Source organism: Ranitomeya imitator, chromosome 3 (assembly GCF_032444005.1).
Source record: "Ranitomeya imitator isolate aRanImi1 chromosome 3, aRanImi1.pri, whole genome shotgun sequence".
In the NCBI taxonomy this organism is placed as follows: Eukaryota; Metazoa; Chordata; class Amphibia; order Anura; family Dendrobatidae; genus Ranitomeya; species Ranitomeya imitator.
This window is the reverse complement of record NC_091284.1, coordinates 513674984-513691792: the sequence shown is the minus strand read 5'-3', so window position 1 is coordinate 513691792 and position 16809 is coordinate 513674984. Positions and strand designations below refer to the sequence as shown.

The 16809-nt window shown below is 48.9% G+C and overlaps 1 protein-coding gene across 1 annotated transcript; it reads right to left on the bottom strand.

The window, feature by feature from the left end:
* Window positions 1–848: 848 nt before the first annotated feature.
* RPL24 (ribosomal protein L24) lies at window positions 849–15847 on the bottom strand. Its single transcript, XM_069757738.1, has 6 exons — window positions 15673–15847; window positions 15464–15539; window positions 14437–14547; window positions 11626–11762; window positions 1841–1898; window positions 849–977 (listed from the first exon to the last, which is right to left on the bottom strand). The coding sequence occupies exons 1-6, from the start codon at window positions 15675–15677 to the stop codon at window positions 897–899; spliced, it is 468 nt and encodes a 155-aa protein (XP_069613839.1). The 5' UTR covers window positions 15678–15847; the 3' UTR covers window positions 849–896.
* Between the last annotated feature and the right edge of the window lie 962 nt (window positions 15848–16809).

The following is a 16809-nucleotide window of genomic DNA, read 5'->3' as shown; positions in this document are numbered from 1 at the left end:
AGATGTTACAGCATGGTTGAGGGTATTTTTATGAAATCCCATCTCCACTATGTGTGTCCGGCAGCCCTGCATTTACACACATGCAGCACGTCCTTCTAGACTGCAGCAGGTCTTTATCTTGTGGAGATGCTGTCTCCAAGATAAATCACGCAGTCTATGGATAGGAGGCAGAATCACCGCACATACAAAAAGGGGCAGCGCTTTGGGCGGTGCCAGGTATCCGCTGCGTCCAAAGCACTACATTTCCTGACCGTGGAAACATAGCCTTATGAGACTTGAAACTGCGATTGTCCAGTCACTTGTGCTATAACAGCAGAAATCACAATCTGCTATTAACGCTGGCCACGAGCAGGCATGAACAGGAGTACTGTAATGACACCCATTGGCAGACCCCCAGCTGTCATGACAACCCATCCACACACTGATCACATCACGGTGCGCTGATGGAAAAAAAGGTGTGCCTTGTTAGTGTGTGGTAAATCCCACTGAGATTGACAGTGGGATTCAAACAGGTTAACCACTTCACCAACGGCTGTTATGGCATACATGGCAGCTGATGAAATCAGCGGTCGTGTGGGGAAAGATGCAGGTTCAGCATCAGAGTCCGGGAAAATGAAATATATGTCGTGAAGGGGGTAATGTGGACAATGTTCCCACAGCCCATAGAAGCAGAGGACCATGCCAGTCTACAGCCATATGCAAGGTTGACTGCTCTGTGGTGCTCAGTTAAGGGTAAACAGTTGGAGATCAATATAAACCAATTCACTGTAAAAATTGCAAGAAAGGGATATTACATGAGAATTTACATATTTCACAATGTGGTAACATGGCAGCACACACACCAAGTCTCAGATTTTTCACAAACAGTTTATTAGCATGTCCAAGTGTAACAATGCTTAGCGCTTTCCACCAACACGGGGAGCCTGCATCTTCACATTCTTGGCGACCTTCTGTTTGGATGAAGTCTTTGCTGGTGCCTAAAAAAAAAAAAAAAACCCCAACAAATTATGAAATAGTTCTTTAGCCTCCAGTTCACTCAGTCATGTTTATAGAGGCTTAAATACACATATGCAGGTGGTCTACATGTATGTGGGAACTAGCAGCTAGATATTTAGGTTTTACATATGCCAACGTTACACACACATTCAGAGGCTGAAAGGCAACATCAGGCTTATTCTTGTGTACGAGAAGCAGCAACAAAATAGTGGGTTATGCGGTGCCTTAAAGAGGCGACTGGTTTAACAAAGATACATGTAGATAGAAAGATGCCCTGAACTGTTTGGCCTTGCCAAAAGGTGAACCCAGCTCCTGTGCTTGGTTTGAACAGTTATTTTGTCTGAGACTCCCTTTGAAAGCTAAAACGGCCAACACTAAGCACTTCATAGACAATACTAGTGATGAGCGAATATACTCGTTACTCGAGATTTCCAGAGCACGCTCAGGGGTGACTAAGTATTTTTTACTGCTCGGAGATTTAGTTTTCATCGCCACAGCTGAACGATTTACATCTGTTAGCATAAGTACATGTGGGGGTTGTCTGGTTGCTAGGGAATCCCCACATGTAATCAAGCTGGTGGCAATGAAAACTAAATCCGAGTACTTACAAATACTCGGAGGACCCCCGAGCGTGCTCGGGAAATCTCGAGTATATTCGCTCATCACTAGACATTACCTGTGATGTCAGATAATCTTTATTTTACACGGGGAGAACATACATACTCCTTGCAGATGTTGTCCTTGGTGAGATTTGAACCCAGGACTCCAGCATTGCAATGCTAATCACTGAGCCACTGTGCTTCCTATATCATTTGACTGAAAAATCCTCACCATAAACACTCACCTTGACAGGAACAGGCTTTTTGGATGCTTGCTTAGCCTTTTTTGCTTCTTTGGCAGCCCTGAAAAAGAATAACTCACTGAATCTTCTGTTTGAAACTCAAAACAATTTAAAAAAAAAAAAAAAAAAAAAAGATTAGCAGCAGTTATAGACTTCCTGTGGAAGGCAGGATTAGTCTCTAAAAAAAAAAAAAAAAAAAAAAAAAAAATTATTCCAAACTCACAAGACACTGCAGTACAGCCATGTGTGATCAAAGTGCTCTCACCATGTGGATCGATAGGAATTCTACAACCCAGCTTTAGGCCGGTTTCACACGTCAGTGGCTCCAGTACGTGCGGTGACAGTTTCCTCACGTACCGGAGCCACTGACACACGTAGACACATTAAAATCAATGCATCTGTGCAGATGTCATTGATTTTTTGCAGACCGTGTCTCCGTGTGCCAAACACGGAGACATGTCAGTGTTCGTGGGAGCACACGGATTACACGGACCCATTAAAGTCAATGGGTCCGTGTAAAAAAGTACCGCACACAGACGTTGTCCGTGTGCCGTGCAGGAGACAGCGCTACATTAAGCGCTGTCCCCCCCACTGGTGCTGAAGCCGCCATTCATATCTTCCCTGCAGCAGCGTTTGCTGTACAGAAGATATGAATAATAACTATGTGTAAAATCAAGATCCAGGTCCCCACCCCCTGTGCGCCCCCTCTCCCACCCCCTGCTGTGATTAAAATACTCACCCGGCTCCCTTGCAGCGTCCCGTCCTGGCCGCACCTTCTACTGTATGAGCGGTCACGTGGGGCTGCTCATTTACAGTAATGAATATGCAGCTCCACCCCTATGGGAGGTGAAGCCACATATTCATGACTAATCGGCGGCCCCACGTGACCGCTCATACAGTAGAAGATGCGGCCAGGACACGAAGCAGCGCCAGCCAGCGATGGAGCTGGTTGAGTATTTTCATCACAGCAGGGGGGAGGTGGGGGGGGTTGGACACCTGGATCTTGATTTTACACACAATTATTCATATCTTCTCTACAGCAAACGCTGCTGCAGGGAAGATATGAATGGGGTTTGAGCACCAGATGCAGGGGACAGTGCTAAACTCTAGCGCTGTCTCCGGCACGGTGCGTGTGGTACCCAGTGGGCACACGTGTGCCACACTGATGTGCCACGGAAACGCACCGGCACACGGACACGGATAATTCCGGTACCGGAATTATTTGGAGGTGTGAGACTGGCCTTATGGACTTCGGGCCAGATATTTTTACGTTGTCTTGAGGAGGCATACAGGAGTCAAACGCTCAGGACTCATTAAGAGACAAGCCTCAATGAATCTGGTGGGTTAGACACGCCGTACATGCCTGTGTGCCTCATAGTGCAAGAAATGCTGCTGAGCAGGGGTTGCCATGCTTAGAGCTGGGCGAAAATGACAAGACTAGCAAACGTCACAAAGTTATAGCCTAGCCTCGCACTGCACTAACATTGTGGCTTCTCAAAGCTCTTTACACCAGAATTTGGATGCAAGAGCTTTGACGGCTCAAGAACTACATTTCTAAGCGTACATGCCCACCATCCTGAAATAGCATCGCTTCAGATACATCCAAAACTGCATTCAATCACGCAAGTAAATCCGAATGATTACCGCATCCGTTACTGGCTTGTAAACCAACGCGGCTTGTGTGTTTACGCAGCCTCAAATAGAAACACGGTGGGCATGGGATGTCTACAAATCCCAGCCACTGCTTGTATTGTAGAACGCTCCGGTCCGGACACAGCACAAGTGAGCTGAATCCAAAACGCAGGGCTGTGGAGTGGGTAAGCCAAACCAAAAAACTCCTCGATTTCCCTGACTTCCAACTCCCCAACACTGGTCAATAATGAGCAGGTGCAGAGATGCTTCATGGACAGGGTGCACTTATTACACAATTGTTAAAGATGGGCAAAAGCTGCACCTATACCATCTGTGTGCAAGATGAGAATATCCCCTAATCAATTAATGAACTTTACATACAATAAGGTGTGTGCAGTCTTTTTAGAGTATAAAGTAGAAGTTTGAGGAGAGTTTGCAGAGTTTCTGCTCCAAAACCTGTGTATATAGCCTAAAAAGCACTTTCACAGTTTGGGGAAATCTTCTTGCTCCACAATGATCTGATAGCTTTCTCCTCTGCTCCTTCCAGGAACCGCACATCACTAATGCTGCAGGACCTTTCTAGTCATGTGATCAGTCACCTGCATGGAAGTGTGCATGCAGCAGTGTTGTGTGTGCTGTAAAGCTATGTGTAGAACACCTACTGCAGAGAAACAGCTATTGCCTCCATATTCTAACTTCGTACATTACAATTTGCTGCTCAATCTTAAAAAAATAGAATTATTCTTACCGTTAATTCGGTTTCTAGTAACCCACCACGACAGCACACCTGGAGGATGTTACCCCTTTCCTAATAGGGACAGGAAATGACAAGAGGTTAAATAACCCCTCCCTCATCCTCCCCTCAGTGTTATTATAAAGGACCACAGGAGAATGAATGCTTCAAATTATATTTATTCTTTTCAGAACGTATATTAAGCAAAGGGAGGGATTACTCCTGCTGTCGTGGTGGGTTACTAGAAACCGAATTAACGGTAAGAATAATTCTATTTTCTCTAGTAACCCCCCACGACAGCACACCTGGAGCAGTACCCAAGAGTAATTTTTAGGGAGGGACTACAGCACTAAGGACTTTTTCTCCGAAGGCTAAGTCTTCTTTTGACATCAGGTCAAGCCTGTAATGTTTGGAGAACGTATGGACCGAGGACCACGTGGCCGCTCTGCATATTTGCTCGATGGAAGCACTGGCTTTCTCGGCCCAGGAGACAGCTGTTGCTCTAGTAGAATGGGCTGTAAGCTTTCCTGGTGGTGGAAGGCCTTGAATTTGATAAGCCTCCAGGATTGCTCTTTTGATCCAATTTGCAATTGTGGATCTGGAAGTCTTCTTCCCCTTATTCTGGCCGAGAAGATGAATAAACAGATTTTGATCTTTTCTAATCTTTTCTGATGCATGAAGATAATAGAGTACCATTCTTCGAACATCCAAAGTATGGAAATGTTCCTCTTCCTCATTCTTTGGTTCTTGATAGAATGATGGAAGAATTATCTCCTGCGATTTGTGGAAATCGGAGACGACCTTTGGGAGAAAGGATGGGTCTAATCGTAGGATAAGCCTGTCCTGAAGAATCTTCATGTAGGGCTCGTTGATTGATAGGGCTTGTAGTTCACCCACTCTTCTGGCTGTTGTTATAGCTACCAGGAAGGTGGTTTTCCAAGCGAGTTTATCCATGGTTATGGAAGATAAGGGTTCAAATGGTGGCAGTGTAAGTCCTTTCAGGACTATATTCAGGTCCCAGGATGGAACTATATTTATGGGTCTTGGAGATATGCGGGATGCCGCCGTCATGAATCTTCTTACCCATCTATGGTTGGCTAAAGACTGGTCAAAATAAGAGCTCAAGGCTGCCACTTGTACCTTGAGGGTGCTGGGTCTGAGACCCTTCTCCAGCCCATCTTGTAGAAAATCCAGGATCTTGGCTAGGTTTGGTTTATCTGGGTTAGGTTGCTCAGGAGCACACCACGTGATGAACGTCTTCCAGATCTTTTGGTAAATAGAATTAGTTACCGTTTTGCGACTTTTTTGTAATGTTTCAATTACTCTCTTTGATAGTCCTCTAGTTCTCAGAATTGAGAATTCAGAAGCCAGGCATTTAGGTGTAGCCTCTCGGGATCTGGATGCAGTATTGGCCCCTGGTAGAGAAGGTCTTTGACCGGTGGAAGTGCTATTGGCCCATCTATCTTTAGACTGATGAGGGCCCCAAACCAACCTCTTTTGGGCCAAAGTGGAGCCACTAGGATCACCTTGAGTTTTTCTGCCCTTATTTTCTGCAGGACTTTTGGTAGGATCGGCAATGGCGGGAACGCGTATGCTAGCGAGAATGTCCATGGCTGGACCAATGCGTCCACAGCTAACCCCGGATTCATCGGATCTAGCGAGAAGAACTGGTCTACCTTTGCGTTCTGACTGTTCGCGAACAAGTCCACTTCTGGCTGTCCCCATCTTTTGACTAGTATCTGAAAGACTTCTGGGTTTAGGCTCCATTCTCCTGGATGGACCTCTGTTCTGCTCAGGAAGTCGGCTTGTACGTTTATCTCCCCTTTTATGTGTAGGGCGGATATGGAGAGAACATGCCACGAAAATATTCTTGCTGATATTCTTTTTAGATCTTCGTGTCTTGTACTTCCCTGGTGGCGAAGGTGGGCAACTGTTGTCATGTTGTCTGAGTATATTTTTAAGTGGGAATTTTGTACAAGAGTTACCGCCGCTTTGAGAACTTCTTCTACTGCTTTTAGCTCTTTGTAATTCGAGGATTGTTGTGTTATTTCGGCTGACCAGAATCCCTGGAATATGTGCTGGTCTACCGTAGCTCCCCAACCTTTTCCACTGGCATCTACTGTTATGGTCACTGCTGGGACCTGCAACCAGGGAACTCCTCTCATTAAGTTCTCTTTTTGTAGCCACCATGTTAATGAGGACTTTACATGCGGTGGTATCCGGATCTTTTTGTCTAGAGAACCTGGGGATCCGTCCCAGCTTGACAGAATATGAGTCTGAAGTATCCTGGTGTGGGCTTGAGCCCATGCCACCATCTGGATGCAAGATGTCATGGTACCTAGAACCGACATGGCCCATCTTAGGGATACTCTCTTCTTGTCCCGCAATGTTCTTATCCTTGATGTAAGCAGGGACAGTTTTTGTTCGGGCAAGAAAGATGTTTGTCTGTGGGAGTCTAATAAGACCCCTAAAAAGATCTTCGTTGTGGACGGAACCATATCCGATTTTTTGGGGTTTATCACCCAACCCAGAGATGACAGGATCTGGACTGTTGTTTGAAGATGTTCCTGTAGAATTGGAACCGTGGGAGCCACTACCAAGAGGTCGTCGAGGTATGGGATTATGCATATCCGTCGACTTCTGATGTACGCCATCACCTCGGACATGACCTTTGTAAAGATCCTTGGAGCTGATGATAGTCCGAATGGGAGGACATTGAACTGGAAGTGGTCTATAACTTCTCCTCTGGTGACTGCAAACCTTAGAAATTTCCGATAGGTTGGATGGACTGGGACGTGATAATATGCGTCCTGTAAGTCGATGGTTGCCATGACGAAGTCTTGCCCTATTAAGGGTACTGTCGATCTGACGGACTCCATTCTGAATCTTCTGTAGGTTACATATTGATTCAGCGGTTTCAGATTGATTATCATCCGATGGGTTCCGTTTGGTTTCCTTATCAGAAATAGGCTGGAATAATGGCCCTTGTTTCTTTCGTCTTTTGGGACTGTGGAGATCACCTTGTTGATTAAGAGATCTTCTATCCCAGTTATCAGGGTGGACTGTAGCTTCGGTGTTGATAACGTTGTAGTTTTCATTCTTTTTTGGGGATATGATGTAAACTCTATTTTCATCCCCTCTTTGACCAATCTTAAGGTCCACTGATCCACACCGATCTCTTGCCAGACTGGGAGGAAGTTCGAAATTCGACCCCCCACTATGACGGCGTCATTGCTTTCTCTGGTTTTGGGGTTGTGAAAGAAAAAGATTCCTGTCTTTCCCTCCTTTCGGATAGCTCCAGCGACCTGTTTTACCCTTTCCTCTGTATTGAGGAGTATGCTCCTGCTGAGTGCGGAAGGGTCTTTTCCTAGGGTTTCTAGGTTCTGGTAAGGTCTTTTTCTTGTCTGAAGCCTTCTCCAAAAGGTCATCCAAGGCTGGTCCAAACATATACTTTCCTTTAAAGGGAATAGAACACAGCCTCATCTTGGAAGTCATATCCCCAGACCAGGATCTTAGCCAGAGTGCACGCCTTACCGAGTTTGACAGTGCGGATGATCTCGCCGTCACTCTCACGGATTCTGCAGAAGCATCTGCTAAAAAGCCTGTTGCTTTCTGGAAGATAGGCAAGGAGGCCAGAATATCTTCTCTCGGAGTACCTGAGGACAAGTGCTCCTCTAGCTGCCCCAGCCAGCGATGCATCGATCTAGCCACGCAAGTGGATACTGAATTGATGTTCAGTAAAGATGCTGACGTTTCCCACGACTTCCTTAGTAGTCCGTCCATCTTACGTTCCAGAGGGTCTCTCAGTTGGGAGGCATCCTCGAATGGTAGCGTGGTCTTTTTGGCTACTCTGGCAATCTGGACGTCCACTTTTGGGACTTCTGACCAGCATGACGCTGTCTCGGCATCCACAGGAAATCTGTCTTTAATTTCCGCTGGAGTAGTCAGCTTCTTTTCTGGGGATTCCCACTCGTCCAGAACTAAATCTCGGATGTTTTGGTGAATAGGAAACACCTGACGCTTCCTAGAACGAAGTCCTCCAAACATCTCTTCTTGCACGGACTGTGCCGTCTTCTCTTCCTCAACCTCCATAGTTTTCCTTACAGCCGTAAGGAGTTCTTCTATATCAGATGAAGAGAAGTAATATCTCTCTTGCTGGACAGTTTCAGAGTCCAGGGATAATTCACCCTCCTCTGGGGGTTCGTCCGACGTCTCTCCCTGAGAGTCCTCCTGCTCTTCCTCCTGTGGATTAAGTTTCCTTTTCTTAGCCTCAGGAGGGGCACTAGGAGATGGTGTAGGCTGAGAAAGAGTGGCCAGAGATGTTTTAATCTCCTGCTGGATTAAGGTTTTAATCTCCTCTATCAGGGATGGCCGTTCCTCGCTGATAATTTTGTCTGTGCATTCTTTGCACAATGATTTCTTGTATGAAGAGGACAGCTTCTTCATACAAACTGCGCATTTGCGGGTAGTTTTTGTTTTGCTTCCTGATGTGGGTTCCTTGTCCCCCTAAAAAGAAAGGGGAGAAGGAATCATAAGACTACAACCCACATCAGGGAATGGACACCCGGGGCCAGACTACTCACTGGGGCCGGGATGGTGCTGTGTTCTGCAGGTGCAGAGCGCGAGGAAGCAGACATCTCCATAGTATTCACCACACAGTGGTCCTACCTGCGATGTCTTCCTGTCCAGGGCCTGAATATATAGGCGACCGGACGCAGCACCTGTCCTCCTGGATGAGGACCTCCTCCTCCGGTGTCCGGAAGTACGTGGGGGGAGAACGCCGACGTCTTCCATGCTATCTCCTAGCGTTCCTGGCTGGAACGCACGAGGAACTTCCTGATTCAGAGAAGCCGGCCGGCGTCTGACGTCACATCCGGCCGCCGGCTTCAGACCGGAAGTACCCACACACGCGCGCGCGGTGCGGAGGAGGAGAAGGGCTGGAGAGCTCAGAGAGGCCTCCAGCCGAAGAACGCCCCAGACCTTACCCGCAGGCGCGGAATGGTGGCGAAGGAGTCCCGAGTCGGAGGAGACGGGAGCAGCGACAGGGAATGGACGTAAGTCTGATCCCAGCTGCCCGGCCAGATTATCTGTATTCCCCCCGGTGACCGCTGCCGGCACAGTGCACCTGGGATGACCTCTTCATCCCTAGTAGGGACAGGAAAGAACACTGAGGGGAGGATGAGGGAGGGGTTATTTAACCTCTTGTCATTTCCTGTCCCTATTAGGAAAGGGGTAACATCCTCCAGGTGTGCTGTCGTGGGGGGTTACTAGAGAAAAAAAAAAAACCAACAACTTATTTTTCAGACTATTATCTCTGGTTTAAGAAGTACTTCAATTCACCATTAAACAGTAGTGGAGCTTGATTTCCTAGAACTCTGTAGCACTATTCCCTAGTAATTGCTCCTGGATTGTATGATCAGACTGACAAGCTTTACCATTTCTCTATATACCACCTTACGAGGTTAGTTGTAAGGACTCAGCCACTGACAAACTTGTACAGTTGTAGTTCCAGGAGGATTAACGGGGTTGTCTGGTCTAAAGTGAGACGTGTGCAGTCACTGACTGCACGTATCTGTATCCCCCCAGTGTACGCATTGAGGATTTGCTGGTTTCTGAGCCAGGAACGACAGTAAAGTATGTGATATAGATACTCTTGGGCAGAAGCAGTATAGTGGGCATGGCTTTGCTCCACTCCAGTGTAAGAGCAGCAACAAATCCCTACAGCGCACACGAGATTCAAAAGTCTGCAGTCACACAAAGTGACTGCAGACTTAAAGCGAACCTGTCAGCAGTTTTGGCAGATAGCCCTGAAAAGCAGCGGCCACATCTATCCACAGCATTCTATAGGTCCAGGTCCTCCTATCTTCTTGTGATGCCGCCCTCCTGTTGCTTCATCACTCCTCAGCATCGTGCTCCTGAGCAGGCACACTTATCTGCCTTGTTTAGGGCACAGTGAAGTACTGCAGTGCGCTGGCCTCTGACATTTCCCGGCGCCCGCACACTGCAGTACTTTGCTCTGCCCTCAGCAGGGCAGAGAAGTATGCCAGCGCAGGAGCGCAATACTGGGGAGTGATGAAGAAGCAGGAGGGCAGCATCGCAAGAAGATGGGAGGCGCCGGACCCAGACCCGCGACACCCATAGGACCGGACTGCCCCCCGGTGAGTATAATAAAACCTATTTTTCTTATCTTTCAGGTCAGACTGAGGGCTTATCTACAGCATTATCGAATGCTGTATTATCAGCCCTGAAAGGCAATGGCCACGTTATATCGGCCAAGACTGCTGACTGGTTCGCTTTAACATTTTAGAGCTGATGAAACAGACATCATGAAATCCGACTAGCTTTACAATAGAATTCAGCACAAATCATACAATCTGGTGAGGATTAATGCAACAATTAATTCTGGCGTAGAAGTTACAACAAGAAGACTCCAAACACATTAGATCAGCCAAACATCTAATGTGCCTGGTGGCCTCTGACAGTACAGATCTATAATATAACGCTGGGAGCGTCACTCTGTCCGAAGCCTTTATAGACTGCGCAGGCGCAAGCACTGGCGCAGTCTGGGCCTCACAGAGTGACGCTCCCGGGAGATCGCGGTATGCGTTCACACTGAACGCACACCGCGATCTCCAACAGAGAAGCAGGGACCGCCAGGAGGGTGAGTATCGGCCATATTCACCTGTCCCCGTTCCACCGCTGGGCGCCGCCATCTTCCCGGTCTTCGGCCTGTGACCTTCAGTTCAGAGGGCGCGATGACGCGCTTAATGCGCGCAGGCGCCGCCCTCTGACTGAACAGTCACAGGCAGGAGACCGGGAAGATGGCGGCGCCCAGCGCTGGAACGCAGGACAGGTGAATATAGTAAGTGCTGGGGGGCCTGAGCTGGCGGCGATACCGGCACCTGACCCCCACAGCGTGCCGGTGTCCCCGCCTGCTCAGGCCCCCCAGCACTCGGCGCTGAGCGGGTCAGAGGTAGTATGGGGACGCAGGATGGAGCAGCACATGACAGGATGGGGACGCAGGATGGAGCAGCACATGACAGGATGGGGACGCAGGATGGAGCAGCACATGACAGGATGGGGACGCAGGATGGAGCAGCACATGACAGGATGGGGACGCAGGATGGGAGCAGCGCATGACAGGATGGGGACACAGGATGGGGCAGCACATACCAGGATGGAGACCATATACCAATATAAATGCTCGCCACCCGGGCGTAGAACGGGTTCAATAGCTAGTGTATTATATCGGAGGACGTATGCATCAGGCGGCTGGATTCTAAACGGTCTGATCCATTGTGCTGCAAGGAGATGAGCAGCTGGCAGATGATTCTGGCCGAATTGAGCGCCCCAATGTATGGGGAGTCAGGAGAGAGCTGCGGACCGAACTCTCAATTTGGCTCATGTTAGTGAGCAGCTTTACCTGATCGCTTGTTCCCGCTGAGCCTTTCGCACCTCAGGCTTTTGGTTTCTCTTGGCCATAATTTCAGCCAGAGAGGCACCAGTAATCGCTCTCTGGAACTTTACAGCACGGCGTGTACGTTTCTTTTGGACTTCTTCCTAAAGGAGGATAAAATCAGTAAGTATTAAAATCAACCCATTGTCTGCTTTAACAAACCAAACAACTTTATAAAAACAAAACAAATACAGAAATATTATAAAGAAAATGCCTTAGAAATCACAGAACTTATCAAATCATCAGATATTGATTTAGGAAATATTTGTATTCTATAGTGAAGTCCATAAGTTTATAATTAAGGACCATCAAGCCTTAGAATTCTACAATATTCCAGTTTGGTTCTTCTTCCTGGAAGAGTATGTCAGAGGTGCAAATCACTCACTGGACACTGTCACATCAAGTGCTAACTTAATTTATTCACAAATTTCTGGGAGAAATAAGCAATAGTAAAAAAAAAAAAAAAAAAAAAAAAAAAAAAGGAGGAGGAAACCCCTGTTGTCTGCTCACCCAGATGGAGATCCACGGCACAGAAGCTGCGATGCACCAGAGAAGTGAAAAGCAGATATATTCCAGTATCAGGGTCTTCCATAAAAATACATGTTTTATTGAAATATTCTAGAAAACGCGATCCCCTGCACCATACTTCATAAAATGCGAAGCCAATGATTAAGGACATGCATCAGGTTTTGCATTTTCAAATATGGATTTTTAAGGAAGACACTAATGCCAGTATATTTTCTTTTCCAAATAAGACCAATGGTACGACACAGAGTTATAAAGACAAGATGCTCGAGAAATATTTACCAAAATGGCAACCCAGGAAAATAAGACAAGTCCTCAATACAATAAAGCAGTTATAGTGAACCTGTCACCAGGTTTGGGCAGTATTAGTGATGAGCGAGTGTACTCGTTGCTCGGGTGACCCCCCCCGAGTATTTATGACTGCTCAGAGATTTAGTTTTCATCACAGCAGTGGAATGATTTACAGCTACTAGCCAGGCTGAGTACATGTGGGGGTTGCCTGGTTGCTAGGGAATCCCCACATGTAATCAAGCTGGCTAGTAGTCGCAAATCATGCAGCTGCAAAAATGAAAGCTAAATATCTGAGTACATCCAAATACTCGGAAAAACCCAAGCAATGAGTATACTCGCTCATCACTAGTATGAAATACAACCATCATGCCATATATATGCCCCAGCCCAACCTGCAAGACAAGAAAAAGACCTTTTATTACATCTCACTTGCTGGGTGAACGGGTCCAAGTGGTTTTGATGTCTTGGTCCAGCACCTCCCTTCTTGCTTCGTGTGGATGACTATTCCCTACGTCATCCACACAGTCTCCCTGGCATCACTCTCCTGTGCTCTGACGAGAGCAAAGTACTGCAATCTGCAGGGAAAGGTTGCATAGCCCAGCGCATGCCAACTGCAGAACAGAAGTACGCCTGAGCAGGAGCGCAATGCTGGGGAGACTTAGTGCGGATGATGTAGGGAGGAGCAAGAAAGGAGGGAGGCAACGGACCAAGACTTGCAAAACCCTCAGACCGGACCATAATAAAAGGTCTTTTTCTTGTCTTGATTGGGGGCATATATACAGCATTATAGAATGCTGTATGGCTACGTTCACATTAGCGTTGTGCGGGGCAGCGTCAGGCTGTGCCCCTTTATTTAACATGGGGGGGCGCATGGACATGCGTTGTCTTGCGTTTTGTGACGCATGCGTCATTTTGGCGCAACTATCAGGGCGCAGAAGACGCTACATGATGCATTTTTTTCTGCGCCAAAAATCATGCAAAAATGAACGCATGCGTCACAAAAAGCTGCGTTTTGCCGCCGACGCAGCACCGCACAAAGCAAATGTGAACTTAGCCTATATCACGCAAACCTGCAGACATTTTCCCTTTAAATACCCACCAAGTATCAGAGACCACGCCATTTCTATCAGGAGAAATACTGCAGTCTGCTTACACCTTCATGCACTAGACAAACTTACAAGATGTGTCAAATCAGATAACAGCACCATTAGGATCACATGACATAGGCCTTGATTCATCGGGACTGATGGTTTTCTTGCTGGTCTTCATGTAGGGGTGCAGTGGAGTTACACGTTCCTGATATATGAAGGTGCACGCCTCTACATGGGCATCTGATGAATGGTGTTCGCTAACCCAGAGATCTTACTACAGTCAGTGACTAGTGACATTTCTGGCATACAAATACCACAGCTCGGCATGAGTTGGAGCAGGGAAAAACTGGTAACGCTTTCAAAGGTTTTACCCCACTTGGTTGTAGTAAAAGCCTTCATACATTGGGGCCCAAGTTTAAAGCTTCAGACTGCAGAACCATTCACCCCATGTGCCAGACCTACATTTCAAGAGTGTGCCAAAAAGGTCCTTTGCCATTTCATGTCATACACTGAAACCCTGGATTATCAGTATATACACCCATATCTGAGGGGTTATCCAGCGCCTCACTTCCGAGAGATGTTACAGTCCCTATACACATTAAATAGGTCAGTGCCACCGATAGCTGCAGGCTCAGCCAGCCATCTAATGTGTACAGTGACCTACAGACTGTCCCTGCTGCTGGAATTCAACCTGACCCTGGTGATCAGCGCAGAGCAGCAGCTTAGAGCTCCGGAGCATTGGGCCGAGCGCTCCTGTATAATGGGGAGCTGGGAGAAGAGTCTCCACACAGCGCTATGGAGCCGGAGAGCAGCCGTCACTGCATGTTAGGCATCACAGGTACACGGGCACCACCGCCTGCGCAGCACATACCGACTGCCCCTTCTTGTGCTTCCTCCGGTACAGGACCGTCCAGTTGATCTGACGCGGGTTCCTCTTGGACAGGAACGCAGACTCGCATTTTGCATTAAGGAACTGGAACACCTGATGAGAACAGAGGCCACGTTACACAGATGTAGCAGAGCCGACAGTAGTGCTAGATACCCGGAGCACCCCCCAAAGCCAGTGCCAGTCCTGGAGCGCCACACAATTTAGTACCAGTCCAGAAGCATCACCCACAATGCCCAAAGCCAATGCCAGTCCAGGAGCGCCCCCCACCCCACAAGCCAGTGCCAGTCCTGGAGCGCCCCCCACCCCACCAGCCAGTGCAGGAACATACCCCACAAGCCAGTCCTGGAGCACCCCCCACAAGCCAGTGCCAGTCCTGGAGCGCCCCCCACCCCACAAGCCAGTGCCAGCCCAGGAGCGCCCCCCACCCCACAAGCCAGTGCCAGCCCAGGAGCGCCCCCCACCCCACAAGCCAGTGCCAGTCCTGGAGCGCCCCCCACCCCACAAGCCAGTGCCAGCCCAGGAGCGCCCCCCACCCCACAAGCCAGTGCCAGTCCTGGAGCGCCCCCCACCCCACAAGCCAGTGCCAGCCCAGGAGCGCCCCCCACCCCACAAGCCAGTGCCAGTCCTGGAGCGCCCCCCACCCCACAAGCCAGTGCCAGCCCAGGAGCGCCCCCCATGCCACAAGCCAGTGCCAGCCCAGGAGCGCCCCCCATGCCACAAGCCAGTGCCAGCCCAGGAGCGCCCCCCATGCTACAAGCCAGTGCCAGCCCAGGAGCGCCCCCCACCCCACAAGCCAGTGCCAGCCCAGGAGCGCCCCCCATGCCACAAGCCAGTGCCAGCCCAGGAGCGCCCCCCATGCCACAAGCCAGTGCCAGCCCAGGAGCGCCCCCCATGCTACAAGCCAGTGCCAGCCCAGGAGCGCCCCCATCCAGACCATCTCCCCTACATACAGGGCACATGTGAGGCCGCAGCAGGCGCCCAGCAGCCCTGGCACCATCGCCAGCCGTACCTTGCCGTCAGTCCTGGCGTACCGCCGCCCGTGCCCCGGGTAGATCTTGTAGCCGCTGAAGCTGCACAGCTCGACCCTGCAAACACAAAATGAGGAGCGGTCAGAGACCGGAGGAGCCGGCGCCGCCACCTGCCCGCCATGGAGCGGAGAGGACCGGGAGCAGCGGGCAGGATGGCGGCAGATTCACACGGGATGGAGTGCGGACTTACTTCATAGCGCCGGCTAAGATGGCGAAGAGAGAGAGGATTGTGGGTAATGAGTTATATGTGGTGACGCTGGAGGGGCGGGGCTCTGCTGTAACACGTTCACTGCCGCTACAGGTCACCAAACATTACGAGAAAGCGAAGGGAGGAAGCTGGAACAGGAAGAGAAAAGCTGCAGCGTATACCCGGCAACATCCGGCGGGAACACCGGCCACATCCGGCGGGAACAACACTACACTAGCAACATCCGGCGGGAACAACACTAGCAACATCCGGGACACGGCGGTAGCGCGTCTGTAGTACTCGGCAGCTGTGGGGATGCGGTGTGGAATGGCGGCTGCTGCTGTACAGTGTGGCATCACTATTCCCACACAACGAGGCTGCAGTTGGTTCTTTATTCGGTAATTTTTTCTTTTCTGTTTTTTATAGGTTTAATAACACACAATGCAGCGAGGCGCCCTGATGTGAATACACTTAACACCTGACACAAAACTGGGCATCAAAGTGGGCACCGAAGGGCGTTAATGAAAGGGTTAAATGCCTTTGGGCCCCTGATCTCAACCTGCAGCCATATAGAACAGGGAGCCACACATCAAACCAGGTCTCAGGCCTGGCCCAAATGGGTTCTGTGCATCAGAACTGGCATCAAAGTGGGCAAACTGCCCATTTCACAGATTTGAATAACTGATATTTTTAAGGGGTTATGACATCTATGTATTTTTTTTTACTGTGGTTTCAGTGGCCCAAAGTCATTTAACCCCTTAAAAACATCAGGTACTTTTTCAAATCTTTGAAAATGGACTGTTTGCCCACTGTGATGCCAAATGATGCCCTGAACCTATTTGGGCCAGGCTGGAGGAACCTGGGATTGATGCAGGGCATCAAGGTCTGAGTATCTTAAGTGACATCAGTGGAACAAGGTCATTTAACCCCTTAAAAACACCAATTACTTATTCAAATGGCCAAAATCGAGTGCCCATTTTGATACCAGTTCTGATGCCCAGAACCCATTTGGGCCAGGCTGAAGAGACCTGGTTTTGATGTGGAGCTCCCTGTTCTATATGGCTGCAGTGTGATATCAGTGGCCCAAAGTTATTTAATCCCTTAAAGGGAACCTGTCACCCCCCAGGCATTTGTAACTAA

Bases quoted from the DNA above. Each gene is read 5' to 3' on its own strand.
- RPL24 (XM_069757738.1), bottom strand. The intron at 1,899-11,625 runs GTAAAGCTGCTC...ATTCTTTTTCAG, and splicing joins CAGCGGGAACAAGCGATCAG to GGCTGCCAAAGAAGCAAAAA. The intron at 978-1,840 runs GTGAGTGTTTAT...TTTTTTTTTTAG, and splicing joins AAAAGCCTGTTCCTGTCAAG to GCACCAGCAAAGACTTCATC.